Source organism: Mirounga angustirostris, unplaced genomic scaffold (assembly GCF_029215605.1).
Source record: "Mirounga angustirostris isolate CCGP_5_RB_7025 unplaced genomic scaffold, mMirAng1.0.hap1 SCAF_11, whole genome shotgun sequence".
NCBI lineage: Eukaryota > Metazoa > Chordata > Mammalia > Carnivora > Phocidae > Mirounga > Mirounga angustirostris.
The window spans coordinates 4,554,133-4,572,490 of record NW_026991719.1 but is presented as its reverse complement, the minus strand read 5'-3'; the positions used below and the strand labels follow the sequence as shown (position 1 = coordinate 4,572,490).

General features: G+C 47.1%; 1 protein-coding gene across 4 annotated transcripts in view; it reads right to left on the bottom strand.

Annotated features, from left to right (window-relative positions):
* The window catches only part of STS (steroid sulfatase), a 159,944-nt gene that overhangs the window by 74,109 nt on the left and 67,477 nt on the right, over positions 1–18,358 (bottom strand). For 2 of the 4 annotated variants that reach the window (XM_045874236.3, XM_064573692.1), the window contains exons 2-5: positions 9,822–9,962; positions 6,835–6,956; positions 6,623–6,745; positions 4,160–4,583 (exon numbers count right to left, since the gene is read on the bottom strand). In XM_045874236.3, coding sequence (XP_045730192.1) covers positions 4,160–4,583; positions 6,623–6,745; positions 6,835–6,956; positions 9,822–9,958 — 806 coding nt within the window. In that variant the 5' untranslated portion in view covers positions 9,959–9,962. The remainder of the gene's footprint in view (positions 1–4,159; positions 4,584–6,622; positions 6,746–6,834; positions 6,957–9,821; positions 9,963–18,358) is intronic. The other 2 variants (XM_064573694.1, XM_064573693.1) reach the window with 1 other exon arrangement.

Here is an 18,358-nt window from a genome sequence, read left to right as displayed (position 1 = left end):
GAACATCTGTATATTCGCAGAGAAAAAAAGAGCGGTTTCTTTCAACTTAAATGTTGTTCCTAGCCACGAAGCACTGTTTTCGATGTATCTGGGGAGGAAAGGGGCCAACATTTCTGGCTCCTCGTGCTGCAGAGTGACCAAGGTTCACCTCGCTCTGCCGAGGACGATGTGAAACGCGGCTCGCATTCTACCCACTGCCATTAACCTTTTAAAATGTGGCCTTGACCAGTTACGCGAAAGAAAAACTACTTTGTGAATAAAATTAACTCGCTGAATTCACCTGTTCCTGTGCGGCCTCTGATTTCTTTTCAGAATAAGCAAATACCTCTCCATCTCCATGGTAATGAGGATACGGACATCAGAGCTCCCGTGAGAACTATCAGGATGCGTTCTACTTTTGGGGCATGAGACCGGGACTCTTCCGCTTCCACCTGTAAATTTCCCTGGTCTTCTTCCACCTCCTCTGTACTGAGACCTAAGCGGTAAGTCGGCAGAGTCTTCATGGTCCACTCCGACTGAGAAAAACAGCCTTCACAGACATTTTGCTGTGCTTTCTGATCCATGCTGTACTATTACCATAGGGCTTTGGCTATTCACTCCAAAGTGTGGAGCCTCAAATTCCTCTACCAGAAGACATCTCTTTTTCCCATCTGGTATGGATGTTTTGTAACAAGAAGGAGGTGATGTGGGTGGTGAGATGGGTCCCAGTAACGTGTGTATCTCCAGTCCCTAGCGGGTCATGCACAAGCACTCCACAAGGGTCACTTACACTTGAACATGTCCCAAGCTGAGCCAACATTTGCACTGTGCACCCGAGCTGGCTCTGATTTACAGAGCCCGGAAGAGACCGATGGCCAAGGGAGCAAGCTGGGTGGCTGCAGGATCCTTCACTCAGGACAGAGAGAGGGTTGGGAATCTCTTAGAAATCCACAGTTCATTCCTGCCTGTAAGAGCAACACAGACTTCTCGCTAACTAAATTGCATTAAGGATGACCTGTCTCTTGCATTACGATATAGCTCATAACATGGTGTGGTGAGCTAATTATCTAGCTTCCCCATAGAAGCAACTCCCCAAGGTAAATTTTATCCTTAAGAGTAAACTAGGAGGGGCGCCTGGGTGGCTCAGTTGGTTAGGCGACTGCTTTCGGCTCAGGTCATGATCCTGGAGTCCCTGGATCGAGTCCCGCATCGGGCTCCCTGCTCTGCAGGGAGCCTGCTTCTCTCTCTAACCCTCCCCCCTCTCATGTGCTCTCTCTCTCTCATTCTCTCTATCTCAAATAAATAAATAAAATCTTTAAAAAAAAAAAAAAAAAAGAGTAAACTAGGAGGAGGCACCATGGAGTGCACGGTGATATATTCCAAACCACTGCTCTCTTCAATGCAGAAGTGTGCACTTTACTCCAGGCGCACATTTGCAGCAAATTTGGCTAAGGAGACCTCATGTGAGAGCATCATCCACCAACGAAGCATCTTTGCCTCACGCCCTTGCCATCCACAACTCCATACCTCACGTGAACATCTGCACTGTCAGTCGTTCCAGAGACGAGGCTTAGAGAAAGAAGATAAATTTTAGAAGTAAGAGTTTAAATCATCTTCCTCACTACTCTCGACGTAGGAATTGCATGGGAACTGTGCACCCCCAAACAGTCTTTTATGTTAATGCACGAATTTCACAAGCACTGTCATGGCTTTTGGTCATTTTCCTTCTGCTCCTAAGTCTGAATCCGTTTCTCACACAAAGGTGGTAAAGACCTGCCTACATTATTCAGGATATGCTGGCCAATGACACAACACTTATAAATGCGTCTTCAGAACCTCAAAATACTATTTTTTTTTTTTTTTGGTAAATACTGTTATGTTTCTTTGGTGATGTATTGAGGGGATTCTCAAGATACGTGGCTATCCCATGGACTGAATCAGATATCACACATCGCACAAGATGACAAATGTAGCCAAGGATGGTTTTATCCAGATGCTTTCGATCTTTGCATCTTCAGGTGACGTAGGGAGAAAGCTTTCTATGAATAGCAACACGGTACACAAAAATGCGGTATTTTCACTAATACTGACCATGCACATGCTGTGTCAACATTCGCAATAGGCATTTCCTCTGGAACCACCTGTTGTGAAGGATAAACCCTCCTGTAGTAACTCGATAACCACAAGGTTCAACTGTGGTGTTGGTACAATGTCTTAAATCTCTAGTTCTGCCGCAAAACTGCAGAAACTCCACATCATCAAGATCAACTACACAGGCTTCAAGGCCCTTATGATCAAATTGCTTTTGGTCCCCTCCCAAAGGCACATGCTGAGGAACCCATTAAAATGCCTTGCAATCATCTGAATATTCATATTCTCTACAGATTCAATCATTTCTGTCAAAATACCGCATGTTTGAGAGAAGGAAATCATCTGGACGCCGAGGATGATTCCTGAACCCTGTGATTTTTGCAGGGGGCCCTGTATTGTTCATCTCCTCTCATATGTTTCTGAGAGATTGCTGGTAGATGCAGGCCAATAGGTGAGCGTTCAGCTCTTTTAGCAAATTTGGCAAACAGCATACTGCTGGGTTTTGAGCTTCGACGGACAGGTCTGCAATCCCGCAGGGCGCCATCCTATCTTGGAATGGCTGTTCGCTTGCTTATAAAACGCAGCGAGGTTAACCCACGAGGTAAGAGCTTCGTCATCCACGCGGACTGTGCCCCACTCTTGAGTGATGACACTGATTTACTGTCCCAGCCAGAGAGATTTTTAAAAAATAAAACGCAGTGCAATAAGATGGAAAGTATTAGAAGTGATCACTCTGCTGGAAGAAAATGAAGAGAACCTTGTTTCTATTAACCATCTCTGTATATCTTACTAGATGACGATATAAAACATATACCTCATAAAGTTCTTAGATTTTGCACCCGATCACAAGGCAGCATCCCCTTGTGGAAAAATCTACAGGCGTAACAACAGTTGTGACTTTTGCAAAAACCCAACCATGCTGCAGTTACTTCTCCGAGTGTCCTAGGAGACGTGGGGTTTAGACCCTCTCCGGGCGCATGAAGCCTTCTCTCAGCACTCCACAGTCGGAATCTCAGAGAGGTAAGACTGGCAATCCTCAGTACTCACCACCTCTGGGTTCTGCTAACACAAAGCCTGAGCAGTGGCTGCTCTGGCTGTGTAGGCCAAGAGTTAGGCTTACGTAGGCACCACTAACTCAACGGTACCTCCATGTGCCCATGGTGACCACAGATGCTCAGGAGCATGACCACCAGCTTAAAATCCTCCTCCTTCTGTCCAGAACCGCATTACGTCCTTCCTCCTGCCACTGTAGCTTGGACCCACGGGTGTCTCCAGTCTTTGGTGCCTGAGAAACTCGTGTTCTCGGCATGTGCCCGGCAACTGACCACACAGACCAGGTGTCTGATTTTCACATGGTATTTCCACCTTTCTCTAAAGTTCCAAATGGAACAACATGGTTTTGTCTGGTTTTGATAGCAGGTGTTCTTGAGATAGTCTCTACTCGGGACTGCCATCAACCCCTCTGTGGATGGTTATTCCCTTTGCTCACTGCAACCCTCAACACTGTGCACCCAATGTCTGGTTTTGATAGCAGGTGTTCTTGAGATAGTCTCTACTCAGGACTGCCATCGACCCCTCTGTGGATGGTTATTCCTTTTGCTCACTGCAACCTTCAACACTGTGCACCCAAGGGGTCCTAACCGACCTAAACGAGATCCTTCGCTCCACCCAGGCTCCTCATACACTTGTTCTGCTCAGAAATTTACACAGACTGTTTGGACTTCCCTATGTTGTTTCTGTCACAAGAACCACACCTATACTCACCCAATGCACACTTTAAGAGTAACGACCGTGGTGACACCTGAAGCCCCTTTGATCACCTGGAAGACACTTTCTGGCCTGGCTTCAGAAGCACAGGACGTAAGGGACACCTGGCAGAGCCCCTCGGATGAGAGCCCACTCCATCACACTTCCTTGCACGTGCCATTCCACTGTGCACACCCCTCCTCCCGGGAGCCTGGCTGGAGAAATCTCCGCAGCTGGGAAGGGGAAACGTGGCTAGAAGGACCACCCTGTTTCTCCAGCCTCCATGGAAATCACCAAGCACCATGTGGCAACAGGCAGCACCCGGATAAAAGGCGATACCAACCGTTGTATGAACTGGACCGCGTCCGCCGTCAGCCTCTGCATGAGGTTGTCGTAGGATATGGGCTGCTGGGTGATCTCATGGTTCCTCATCAGGAAGCAGTTTAGGGGCCGGAAGTAATGCAGGAAGCACACCAGAAGGCCGAGTATCATGGCGGCCAGGCAGAGAAGGCAGACGAAGATCCCGGGGGGCACATGGGCCAGCCCAAGGAACTTGAGCACCGCCAAGGTGAGGAGCGTGATCGCAATGATCTGAAGGGGGATGAAGACCAGCACCCTGATGCCTCCACTGAAGACGCTGCCTTCTCCGGGCTTGCAGTCCCTCAAGTTGGTCATGGGGATCCCATGGAAATAGTCAAAGCCGTGGCTCAAGGGGTGGTGACAAAAGTCTGTCTTGTTGTGACAGTTTGTCCCAAGGTGCCACTTGCCTGAGAAGACAAATGGATGATATGTTTAGACCCAATGAGCACCCCCACCTGAATGTGAGCTTCTGATCCCCACACACAGAAAAGTGGGATCACTCTGCACATTTATTAGCCAAACTCCTATTCTGTAGAACTCCACAGTGTTTCACTTCCTTTTCCACAAACAACAGGGTATTAACTACTCACTCTACCAGAAAACAATAACTTAGTGCTGAAAATAACAAAATAAAACAAAAGGCAAACACCTGACATAATTAATAGGCAGTTGACAAAAATACACAGAAAAACACAAGTGTCTTTAAAAGACATTTCCTTAAAATTAAAGTCGTAGAACCAACTTGGTTTTGTCCCTTGAATATTAAAAGTGAAAATGAATCCTTTCTCAAAAAACTACCCCTGAAGCATGAGGAAATCACACTCATAACTCAGCAATTATTTTAAACATCTATGAACATTTCTTATAAAATGTTAATTACACCACTAAATTAGTGAATGCCTAACAAAAGAAAAATATGATGAGGGTTTTATGACAAGAGGTGGGAGGAAAGAAAATGGTCATTTTGCTTCTTTGAGAGATTTTAGGAGTCATCTGATGACCGGCATAGACCTATGTTTATCAAGTAAAAAGGGAGAATGGATCATTCCTATCAATTGAATAAAATCAATGAGAATGTCAACTGAGAAAAGTCTGACACAATTTTAGTATTAATATATAAAATGAAAATGTTCAATAGCCTAGTGTGTATATGTACTTTTGTATGCTGTATGGCTACTCACAATTATCTATTTATCAATCTATTAATCTGTCTCATCTCTGTGTCTCATCTATCCATCCATCCATTATCCATTTATCCAACTGCCCATCATCCATCCATCCATCTACCATCTATCCATCCACCCATCACACACCCATCATCCATCCATGCATCCATCATCCATCCATCCATCCACTTATTATTCATCCATTCATTATTCATCCACCCAACCATCATCCATCCATCCATTTACCATTGTCCATTCATCCACCCATCCACCCATCATCCATCCTTACATTTAACCATCATCCATTCATCCACCCACCCACAATCCATCTCTCCATCCATCCATCTACCCATCACACACCCATCATCCATCCATACATCCATCATCCATCCATCCATCCATCCACTTATTATTCATCCATTCATTATTCATCCACCCAACCATCATCCATCCATCCATTTACCATTGTCCATTCATCCACCCATCCACCCATCATCCATCCTTACATTTAACCATCATCCATTCATCCACCCACCCACAATCCATCTCTCCATCCATCCATCTACCCATCACACACCCATCATCCATCATCCATCCATCCATCCATCATCCATCCACCCACTTATTATTCATCCATCCACCATCCATCATCCATCCATCCATCCATCCATTTAACCACCATCCATCCACCCATCACACACCCATCATCCATCCACGCATCCATCATCCATCCATCCACTTATTGTTCATCCATTCATTATTCATCCATCCATCCATCCATTTAACCATCATCAAACTATCATCCCTCCATCCATTTAACCATCATCCATCCATCCATCCATTTAACCATCATCCATCCATCCACCATCCATCCATCCAACCACCCATGATCCATCCATCCATCATCCATCCATTATCCATTTCATCTACTGATGTATCCATTCCTGCCTCTATCACCTATGTCATCTACCTTTCCATATATCCATACATCCGTCAGTCCATCCATCTATCCATCCATCATTATCTATCAATCTCATCTATTTAACTATCTATCCATCCATCCATACACATACACACACACACACAAAACGACACATATCTTTATTTTCAAATAGCCCAGATAGGTGCACTGCATTTTAATTTAGAATCGAAATCATTTCTTCCCCATGTGAAGTTGTGCAAACTGTTATCAGTGATGTCATCCTTAAGAAGACAGTTATCATGCCCTCTCCCTCTCGCCCTGCCCAGGCCCTCGACTCCCCCTCCTCAGCTGCACATACCTATCAGAGCTGTTGAATAGCCTTGATTCTTGAGAAGCTTGGCAAAGGTAATCTCACTGGTGGGAAGTCCTCCAGAAGAGGCCGAGAAAATAAACACCCCCACGAGGGACTCAGATGCCATTCCTGAAGCCAGGACAAAAGACCTATTGAAAGAGGAGGTCGGGGATGCCCCCAAGAGGACAACAGCCATGGCTATGGAGCCCGGGGGTTACCTGATCGGATGGGGTACCGGCCTGTCATGAACGCTGCCCTACTTGGTGTGCACAGGGGTGAAGCTGCCAAGTGGTGAGTGAGCTTCACTCCTCCTTCAGCCAACCGGTCAATATTGGGCGTCCTAGAACAGAAGACTCATGTCATTCATGATGACCTTGAAACATGCAGTTTCCACTGTGCATTTTATAGTGGGTCACCTCTCAATCATCCAGGGAAACTACCAGAAGGATAGGTGATGCATTCTGGTGCCTCTGCTCTGGGAATGGACTGGCCGATCCTGTCGGGGTGTCAAGCCACACTTGCTAGGCATTCAGAAATGAACCTCTTCCAGTTCTGGGACCACGCTGAGCTCTCATCCCACGTCTTCCACTGGGAACGCAGCCCCTGCCTGTCTGCCAGCCTGGCTACCTTCCATCCTTCAGATCCTGGCAGAGATGGGATTCTCGCGGGCCTCCTACCACCAACCTTGTCCCGTAAGGGGACCTGGTCCATGGGTAGGACACAGATCCTATCACAGCAGCTCCTCACTATAAAGGGAAAGCACAGCTAACTGCTCCCTCCTACACAGAGGCCCAGAGGCTGGAGCACGCATCCTGTTCAACATGGCCTGCAGGCCCTGCTCCAGCACCCACACAGACTAGCCCTTGCTAATGCACAGCTTGAAGGTGAAGGCCATCTCATTCCATTGCTCATGTCCACCTGCTCTCCCATCCATGAATTTAGTGTATGCATTTCACACTCCACATTTCCACGGTGCTTCTGCCTTCCATCACAAGATCTAGAAGGCTTAGAAGACCAAATCTGTGTACCTGACTTAAACCTCCTCATGCCTAGATTGGCCCACTGAAACATCTGACTACTTTGGGGTGTGAGCTGACAAAATATAAAATGAAAAATGAAATTCATAAAAAACTGGAACCCAATATGGAACAAGACAGATGTGGGGTACGTTGTGACGTGAATTCTTCACTGTGATTGTGTACGCTTTTTTTTTTCTTTCGAGATCTGGTAGAAATGGCATGTTAAAACGTGACTGTAAATATTTTGATTACAACACCTGAGTAGGAAAGGTTATCTATTATCTCAGTGAAATTCAGGAATACATATAGTATTAAAAATCATATTTGTCTTTCTCTGACTGACTGATTCCACTTAGCATAATAGTCTCTAGTTCTATCCATGTCATTGCAAATGGCAAGATTTCATTCTTTTTGATGGCTGAGTAATATTCCACTGTGGAATTTAAGAAACAAAACAGATGAACATAGGGGAAGGGAAGGAAAAATAAAATAAGATGAAATCAGAGAGGGAGACGAACCATAATAGACTCTTAACTGTAGGAAAGACAAAGTGTGGGTTGCTGGAGGAGAGGTCGGGGGAGGGATGGGGTACAAGGGAGACGGGCATTAAGGAGGGCACGTGATGTGATGAGCACTGGGTGTTGTACGCAACTGATGAGTCACTAATACTACCGCTGAGGGGTGCCTGGGTGGCTCAGTCAGTTAAGTGTCTGCCTTGGCTCAGGACATGATCCCAGGGTCCTGGGATTGAGCCCTGTACTGGGTCCTTGCTCAACGGGGAGTCTGTTTCTCTGATTCCCTCTGTCTGCCACTCCCCCAGCTTGTACTCTCTGTGTCAAATAAATAAATAAATAAAATCTTAAAAAAAAATACTACTCCTGAGGCTAATAATACACTATATGTTGACTGATTTTAAATAAAAATAAATATTAATAAAATAATAGACTGAAAAAAATGATAAACAAAACTTAAGAAATGATCACGACTCTGATAAGAGGAACTAAATTAGGAGCAACAGAGGTATGAGAAGCGTCCAAAAGTAAGATCTACACGTTTTACAGAATGAGGCCAAAGGTGGGGCGGAAAACGTACGTGGCCAACTGAAATCTCATCCTTGCCCACGTGTTTCAAGGTCTAGCAAGTGTAGGTGAGCACACATTCCAAACACGACAAGCAGAATCTGATGCAAAGCTTCAGCTCGGGACGGACACACACATGCACGCCGCGTTCTCCTCCAAAGAACAACAGATGCCCGCTTTCTGTTTGGCCTGACACATAGCAAATGCAACACTCTCCCAAGCTGCAGTGTGGTGTTGAAAACAAGATGAGGAGCCGGCGTGAGGCCGTGACAGTCAGTCGGCGTCCACAGCACTCACCGGCGCGTCTGTCCCCCTGCTACATGCTATTATTATTCATAGATCTTATAAGGAAATTCTAGTAAAAGCTAATGATCTCTGCCCCCGGCTCGCGCCATTCGGTTTGTACTGATCGTGGGTAAGATGAGGCTCAGAAGCACTTTATGACATTGTGTCCCCATGATTATAAAGAGAAAATGCAGTATTGATGCCAATATCCTATGAGACAAGGACCGACTCTCCTTTTTAAATCAAGGGGCCCTCCAAATACGTCTGTCGTGACCGTGGTGTTGAGCAGACGGGTGAGACACAGAACGCCCTCCTCTGTCCCGGACTCCAGTTCCCCTTGTGCTTCTCCCCCCATTGCAATGACCCCTGGAACTTGAGAATTTGTGCAGGCTTCCAACCTGGCATCTGTCCTGTGCTACCTGACCCGGCCAGGCTGGCTGCTCATGGTGACAGCAAGGAGGCATGGAGGTGGCCAGCAGGGACGGGGGCCGTGGGGGGAGCCAGTACCCAACAGACAAACTTGCCTAAGAGAGGGGAAGCAATGGAAAGGAGAGAAGGAGGACGGGTGCAAAGCAGTACAGTATCTGAGTAAGAAAGAGTCCTTATGAAGATCTGTCTAGCGGTCCCTCTGGGTTTACCTTCTGCGAACAGATCGCGTCCCACCCGCCTTCCTAACGCCCGTATCCGTGTGCATCTCCGTAAAGCCCCACGTGAACCTGTGCGCCCGGAAGGGCTCTGACACGTGTAGGCGCTCTGCGCTCTGTGCGCGTGAGCTCATGTCCCTGCTGCCCAGCTCTGCACGCAGCAAGCCCGTCCCCGCACCTGAGCGTCTCGTTCCCATAGCAGCCAGGGTCTCCGATGCCAAGGTCGTCGGCCATCAGCAGGACGAAGTTGGGCCTTGAGGCTGCGTGGCTGTGGGCCTCAAACAGGAACAGCAGGAGGAGGACACGGATCCTCATCTTCCTGCAAAGGCCAAGCACACAGACGGACGTGAAGGACGCCAGCGTGCCGCGTACCCTCTCCTTTTGTGCGACCTTCCCCCAACCCGTCCGCCCCACACAATATGTGTTCCAAACACATGCTGACGCATCGCTGGGCAAGGAAAGTGATGCTCTTATTTCCAAAACAAGCACTTCTTCCTCCAAGGACGGCAATGACCTCCCATTTCTTCCCAATGCGAAAACATACGCTCTGTTTGGAAAAATGCAAACAAGATCACGGGCCATCTCTTCCTGGGGGGCCAGCTCCATAATTCGCTAAAAGCTCTCTATTTGAGCCCTGGATGGACAGGCACTCCAGACTCGTCTCTTCTCTGAAATTATCTTTCTTTTTTTTTTTTTTTCTAAGGGTAACACGGGTACATATTTCCAAACTCAAGGAGCACCAGGTTCAATGGCTGAGGCTGCAGGCCCAGGTGCTGGATAATCGCTTAGAGCAAATGCACAAATCCACAACCTTATCCCTGCAAGCGGTGAGCACGTGACGTTCCAGACGGAGGGGCCTCTGCACGTGGCATTCCAGATCTTGCAGTAGGGAGATGAGCCTGGACCGTCCAGTTAGGCCCAACACACTCGTAAGTGTCCTCACAAATGGGAGGCAGTGGGGCATTCGGTAGGTGACAGGACCAAAGGAGGGGTCCGTGGTGAGCAAAGCGACGTAAAAGGTGACGTAATGCGGGGCCAAGAGCCCAGGAGTGCAGGGGCCTTCTAGAAGCCGCTAAAGCTGAAAGTCCCGAAGGAGCCCGCTGACACCCTCATTTCAACCCCGTAAGACTCACTCCAGACTTCCTACCTGCAGAACGTTAGCATAAATGAATTAGCGTGGTTTTAAACCTCCAGGATGGTGGTAGTTTGTTACAGTATCATGGGAAACCAATTCACGCAGAACACGAAACAGGTGTACTGTATGCTGTGTGTCTGTTCACTGCTCCGTCCTACAACACAGAACAGTCCCTGCCACGTGCTGGTGCTCATGTTTTGGGCTGTGTCGTGTTAGAGACTTTGCTCGCAGATACCCGGGGTTCCTGGTGGTCTGCTCCCCTTGAAGGGTAGGACACGGGAAGCCGGAGGGAAGGCCTGCGTGTGTGTGGGTAGGATGAACTGTCAGGACCTGGGAGCCTCTTCTCCTGACCTGTGTCTCCACGGAGCACCCCTCAATCTCCTGCTTGGGGCCAGGTCCCTCTGGCGGGCCGCATTCTGGGACTGCAGTGGGGTGAGGACTTGGCTGCCCTCCCTTCCCAACACGGACATTAATGACTCTGCCTCGATCCAACCCTTCGTTTCCCTGTGTCCCAGCTGGGCCTGATGCCCCGAGCTCAGAGCCTCCCTGACGCACATTCTCCAATGACCCAGCCTTTTCCCTCCCGGGGCTGGCTGACGAGGGGGACCTGCCAGGTCTGTAGCCTTCGGACGGGGACCTAGAAATCCAATCTCTTCCACACAGATGTGCAAACCATCCTCAGGTTTCCACCCTCACTCCTGACCCCATCTTCAGAACAACCTGGAGCTTCTGCTTTCTGGCCCTTTCTGGGTCCTGGGATGCTAAGTTCAGTCTTCCTGCTGGCTTCTGCATCCACAGTCAGGGAGGGACTTCCTTCCTGTCTTCGGCTAACCCCACTCCTGCTCTGCCATCTTCCATCCTTGTCTAGCCCTCTCTTGGACAGGCGGTGGGGGTCAGTGTTCCTGTCCCACTGGAACCAAAAGCCTGACCTCCTTGGAATCACATTCTCAGCTCTATGGGTGGACGTCGGCTTCCCACTTCATCTGGCATCTGCCTCCCTCCCCACTCTGCTCCCCGTCCGAGTGGTTCTCAGCCCCAAGCCCGTGTTCCTGTCCATTCAGAGCCAGAGCTGAGGCGGGGGCTATGGTGGGGATGCCGTTTACCAGGCTGCCCGGCCAGGGAGAGGCCTGGCCCCCTGGACCATGGGGACAGCAGGGAGGCGTGCAGTACATAAGGCCATACAGTGTCCGGCCACGTTCCGCAGCCGTGTTCTCCGTACTCTCTCCTCTCTGAACATAGCCTCTGACGTCAGGCGGTCTCTGCGACGGAGCAAATGAGCAACCAATGACTGACAACTTGTGTGGATACGAGGCTGGAAAGATGCTCTCTTTCCTAACCACACTGGGGACCCCACGAGGGCAGTGGCTGGGGAAACAAGGACCCATGACAGCCGCGTGAGACAAAGTACCGACGTTGTCTCTGCTCCATTAACAACGCCTCGCTCCAACTCCACCAAAGAGGAGATTAATGAGGACGGTACCCTGTGTTTTAGATGGCTGGAAGGATTTATGGGTAATAGAAGGATTCCAAAATTAGCATCCATCTGTCAGCATGAGGAGTGACACACAGGAGAGCTTTGAGGATGACTAAAGACCCCCGTTAGGGATGCCCACGGAATGCGGAGGGTTGGCACGGCAGGGGTCCCTAAGTGGATTGAACGCCTTGTGAAGCCGTAACTAATACCAGCGACATATAAAAGAGTATGCTCACTAACCTCCCGTCCCCGCAAGGATGCCACGGGGGGCGTTCACACCCAGAGAAGCCGACAGCCACAATCCTGCGGTCACGTGCTCCCAACTCCTTAGTCTTTTCACACTTCGCTTCATATAGAAAATAAATAAATACAACTTCCTACTGCAAAACCCCAGCTTTCTGAGTGCGTGCAGGCACTCTACGTGCTTTGCCTAGTTCTCTACCGAGTCAGCTCTGTGAAGAAATACTGGGAGCAGGCGCTCATCACCCTTATTATTTTAATTGTATTTTTCTGCTATTAATGATTTGTTATGTAAAGAAACGATGATTGGTTCTTAGCTTATTGCTGTCATTAACAGGGCTTCCCAGCCTTGGCATGACCGGCACTCGAGATGGCAGAAGTCCTCGCTGTGGGGCTTGCTGGTCACTGGACAATGCTAAGCTGCACCCCACGAGCAAAACTGCCCCCCACAGAGAGCCTCCGAGTTCCTATCTGCCTGCCACCCTTCCCGGCATCTGTAAAGTCATCCGCAACATCTCTGCATCCTGCACCTTCCACTCACCCTCTCGGCTGTCCCACGCAAGCTGCTTGGCGTCTACGGAAGAATTCGGAAACTGCCACCCATCCGAGTGACCGTGAATTTCTCCCTTGCACCCACAAGCACGTCTTCAATGCTGACAGATGATGTTCCTCGGCCAGGACAGGCCCCCAACACTTACAGAAGCCTTTCAACTCCCACGCACGTGGGCACCAATCTCGGGAAGGGTCTTCAAAGAGAAAGTCAGGCCCTGAGCATACCTCCTTCCCTGGCTTTACCTGCCTCCTGTCTGTCACTGGTGTGTGTCCATGTACCACCTTCCCTGTTCACCAGGGGAGACCCATTTCCCAACACTCATCTTGTCCGCTGCCTTTGAGAACCCACATCACAGGATCCTTACCCTCATGTGTCAATGACCCGAAGCAACACCTTCCTCTCTGTCCAGACCTACTTCCGCTCCCCGCTCTTGCATCTCTCTCGCTCTCGAGCATCCTCCCTTCTCGGAAAAGCAAACTCTGCTCCCCACTCCTCCTGTCCTCTAAAGACAACCACGCAGGGACCCATGGTTCTGACTGCAGCAACTCGCTCATCCCTAATGCTGCCCTCAGTTCTCTCTTTGGTGGCTTTTTCTCCCTGCTTGTCAGGAAGTAGGGGAATGTGTGGAGAATTACGAGTCAGGGGTTATGTCCCTGCTCAGGTCACCAGCCACGAGGTCTTGGGCACAAAGCACCAGCTGTCTGTGCCTCAGGCTCATCCACCATTCCCTCCGATCCTGTCTCTGCCATGGGGAGTCAGTGCACATGGTGGAAATAAAGGGTTTCCACAAAACCGGGATCTCAGGGACCCCTGCACTCCCGTGTTCTCTGCATGGTTCACGGCAGCCAAGGCTCAGGAGCTAGCCAAGCATCTGCCAACAGATGGATAAAGAAGACGCGGTCTCTATACAGACAATGGAATATTACTCAGTCGTAAAAAGAAGAAAATAGTGCCATTTGTTACAACAGTGATGAACCAGGGGGCTATGATGTCAGACACAGAGAGACAAATGCAGTATGAAAAGAAACGTGGAATCTTGAAAAAAGAAAAGAGGTCGAACTCACAGACGCAGAACGGAACACACTAGCTTGGGGCAGAGACACGGGGAGGTTGGTCCAAGGGGACACGTGTTCAGTTTTACGATGACCACGTTCCGCGGACCCTGTGGACAGCATGGACACCGCAATTAATAATACAGTGCTGTGTACTTGCTAGGGCCTTCAACAGTAGATCGTAAACATTCTCACCACACGCCAAAAAATGGTGAATAATAGGTGAGTTGATGAGTATGTTAATTAACTGATTTGTGATAATCATTTCACAATCTACATGTATATGAAATCATCACGTTTCCATTTCAGATGTACACAGTTTTGTCAGTTATACCTCAATAAAGCTGGGGAGTAGGGCAGGAAGAACATCCCCCTGCCACCCCACAATGAAAAGAAAAAGAGAAGAAAAAGTCTCCAAAATGATGAAGCGCTAGACAAACAGCCCTTGTTAGGAGGAAGTTAATCCATCTACACCTTTACAACTACAAGCAATTCACTGACAGTTCAACCAAATCCATTCCAATTCAACACACTTGTGGGGCAAAAACCGGATAACCGACACTGTGACAGCCTCGGGAGGGTTTCACGGTTGCACGAGCTGCAGAATGACCCCACACGCCTCCAGCTGGTCAAAGGAGGGAATCCATATGAGCATGGTGCCCACTCCAGTGACCACTGGAGTGGCAACCGTGGCTTTGGCAGGTGATGTGAGGTTTCAATCCCGGCCCCCCGCCTCCTGGCGGAGAAACCTGGGGCCATGACTCAGCCTCTCTATTGGTACTTTCTCGTGCAAAATGGGGATAATCAAAACAATACCTTGTAAGCATCACGGAGAAGATAAAATTACACACTTAGCACTATGAACACATAAGAGGCTCATCACTAGGAGCCAGTGGTTGTTAGTGGTAGTCATCATGGCGCTATTATTATAACTTTGTGTAAACTATAAGGACAGCAACAGAGTTTCAAGCAAAATGTGGCAGCTGACTACATGCTGGCCCCAGTGACACCCTTCGGGTATTCCCATCTTGTATAATCCCCTCCCCTTGGGAATGGCTGGACCTCACAACCTGGTTCTCATGAACAGAATGTGGAAAATGGACAGCACGTGACATCTGTGCTCAGGTTGCAAAACACTGTGACTTCCATCTGGCTAGCAGACTCCTCCTCCTGCTGGATTTTAATGGAGTGAGATTCTATGTAGGAGAGACCCCCTCCCCCCCATGACAAGGAACTGAGGGAGGCCTGCAGCCCTCACGCTGACCACCTACAAGGAACAGAATCCTGCCCACAACCACCTGAGTGAGCTTCGGAACGGAGCCTTCAGATGAGACCACCACCCTGGCCGGCACCTCAATCCCAATGCACCAGCTACATTGTGCTGGATTCCTGACCCAGACACTCTGAGATAAGAAACCCTTGTTGCTTTGAGCTGCTAAGTTTTACACTCATTTGTTACACAGAAGCAGAAAAATAATACAAAGTCCAAGAGCTTTGGATGGGAAGTTCAGTTGCGTTAATGAGGATCTGCAAAGGCTTTTGATGGCAGAGGCTCAGAGGCCATGCTGAACTTATTTTAAGAACATGCTTCATTAGCAATGAGTGGTCAGAATTTATGTAAATAATTTAAAGACACATTGCTCAGCTCACCAACCATGTGAAAAATGAATTTTTGTTTTACGATCGAAGGTTGAAAATACCGGGAATGGAAAATGTACTTATGGGAGCCCAGAGGGATATGGTTGACAGAGAGATTAAATGAAGCAAAATCCAGGCTCCGTGTGTCTTAAGTAAAGTTTCACCCAAAATCCAGCTATTTCGAGCATTACTTTGGTCCACCCTGCCTTTACTGTACACGAAGATCAAAATTCATTTTTTTTCAAATAAACTATTTTGTTGTCTTTTTACTTTTATTCTGGATGTACAGAAGGAAAATATATATAAAGCCACTATGCAGAGAACCACTCAGATGATAGGTTTCCCTATCCCTATCCCATTCTTTTTCTTGTGCTACTTCTGGGAATGGCCGAATGCACAGCGTTCCTATGGTGGCACACCGTTGTTTTGGTTTTGTTTGTTTTTCCATGCAAGACTCTCACTGTGCATTGGAGAAAAGTTTCAAGGAAGAGCAGGGATCAGAAATGGGTAGCACTGTCAGCCCACCCAGGACATGACGGGCAGACAGTGCAGAATTTAATCAGGGGATGATGTGCCTTCTCCATCATTCTGCTGTTCTGTGGCAGATGGATCTGGCAGAGTTTAGAGGCAAAGTGAGCCCAGTGGCCATGACGTCACAGAGATGCTGGTACCCAGTCTAGGTGGGGGCAGGCGGGACAGAACATCAGGACTGATTTGAGATGCAATTAATACAACCAGGTAATTAACTGGATATGAGGTGTCAGACAGAGAGAGAGAGAGAGAGTAGTCAAGGAGACTTCAGCCTTGCTCTCCGGAAAGACATGGGGGCCATTAGCTTTGCGGAGAACAATGAAGACAGAAAATGTCTGGGCTTAAGATGATATCTCCTGCACACCAGGATGTTGCCACAATAAAGACCCATTGTACATATGTGTCTTCCTTTGGAAAAATCCATTCCAATTTTCTGTGCATTTTGCTGAGACGTTTAGTTCAAGTATAGACCTTTTCTTTTTTTTTAATTGGAATTAAACCCAATAGGATATCAAAGCCCTTTAATAATTATTAATATCTACAGAGTATTAATTTCTGAATCACAGAATGGGTTTGGTTAGCTCAATGTGACATTACGTCATTAACTATACCTCCAAAATGTGACTGCATTAGATATGGTTAGGCCTTTCAACCTAGTTCAAAATGTTAGAAAATGTAAGTTTGTTAATAGCCATTTAGAATCCCCCTGCATATAAATTACTACTGTCTGAAGTAACCAGAACTTATTTTTTCCCCACAGCATGGACATTTATAAAGATGTTTCAAAGTATTAAAACACAGTTAGTTGATAAAAGTACTTAAAAAATAAATGAAAGTGCTCTACTTCAAAAAATGAGCATGGCACATTTCTGAAAACCTGCATAATTTCCCTCCTTAAAAAATTATTTTCCTGAACAATCTTAACTTGGCAAACAAGCAAGAAAACACTTTTGCGAGGAAGTAGTTATTCCTAAAACAGAATTATCATGAAGGAGGGAGACAAAAGAATATTTTCGTAACTGGAGATGTAATTACATTAAATTTGTTCATTAAAGAAAAACTAACACTGCGTTTACATAACAGAAACTCTACCATGGCAACGAAAATGTTCCTAATCTCTTTGCTCAATGGGGGAAAAAGGCATATTGAAAATAGAGAAAACCCCACATTACAAACCATATTTTTTAGAAGAAAGGCAGATTTATTCAATTCAAACTATCTACAATAAATTTCTTGACCAATAATTGGTTAACAAAGTGTTAACAAAGCGTTATCTAAATAGACATCCTGTTTTAAAACCATAAAAATTATCTAACAAAAACCTATCTGAATATGTGTTAAAACAGGTGTTTCCATAGATTTAAATAGCCCTTTAAACTGTTTATGATTTTTCTAATGTAACATTATGTGCCAAGTATACTTTAATAAAAAAACAATAAATTGCTTGCAATTTTCTAAAATAAATATTTATGTTTTACTTATCTAGCGAATCGCTATTTTTATAGACTCTGCCACAGTAGACGGCGCTCTGGTCTTGGCATTTCTCAATACACTCAACTACACATATCACAATTAAGTTAATTATATTAATGTAATAGTATTAATAATGAAAGCTATTTGAAAATTAAGTTTTTCTCAACCTCTTTCTTTACAACTAAAATCTTTAGACAGCTTGGGGAAACACCAAGTTCAGAAAGTCTTTGGAGGACCCCCATGGCTCCCACTGACTTTTCTGTCTTCTTTGCTGGTACAGCTTATGCTCTAGGACATGACGAAGAGGGTAGCATGCAGGCAGTCCAGCCATGATGCTTCCCAAATTGGTGGCAAAGTTCCTTACCTGCCAACATGCAACTGAGGAGCCTGATCTTTGCACACCTGTGTCTATGGCTGGACAACACCAGGGCTCCTACCACATCTAAGCTCCTGTAATATTTATGTTCCCCAAACCCAATGGTTTTTCCCTAAGTCTGCCTGGAACTGACTCCGTATTTTCTTCCAATTTGAGAGGAGAGGGCTAAGCCCCTGAAAGCATCCACACAAAGCAAAATAGTCCATGAAAATTGTAAAAACCCGAGTCTGAGGAGCCTTCGGC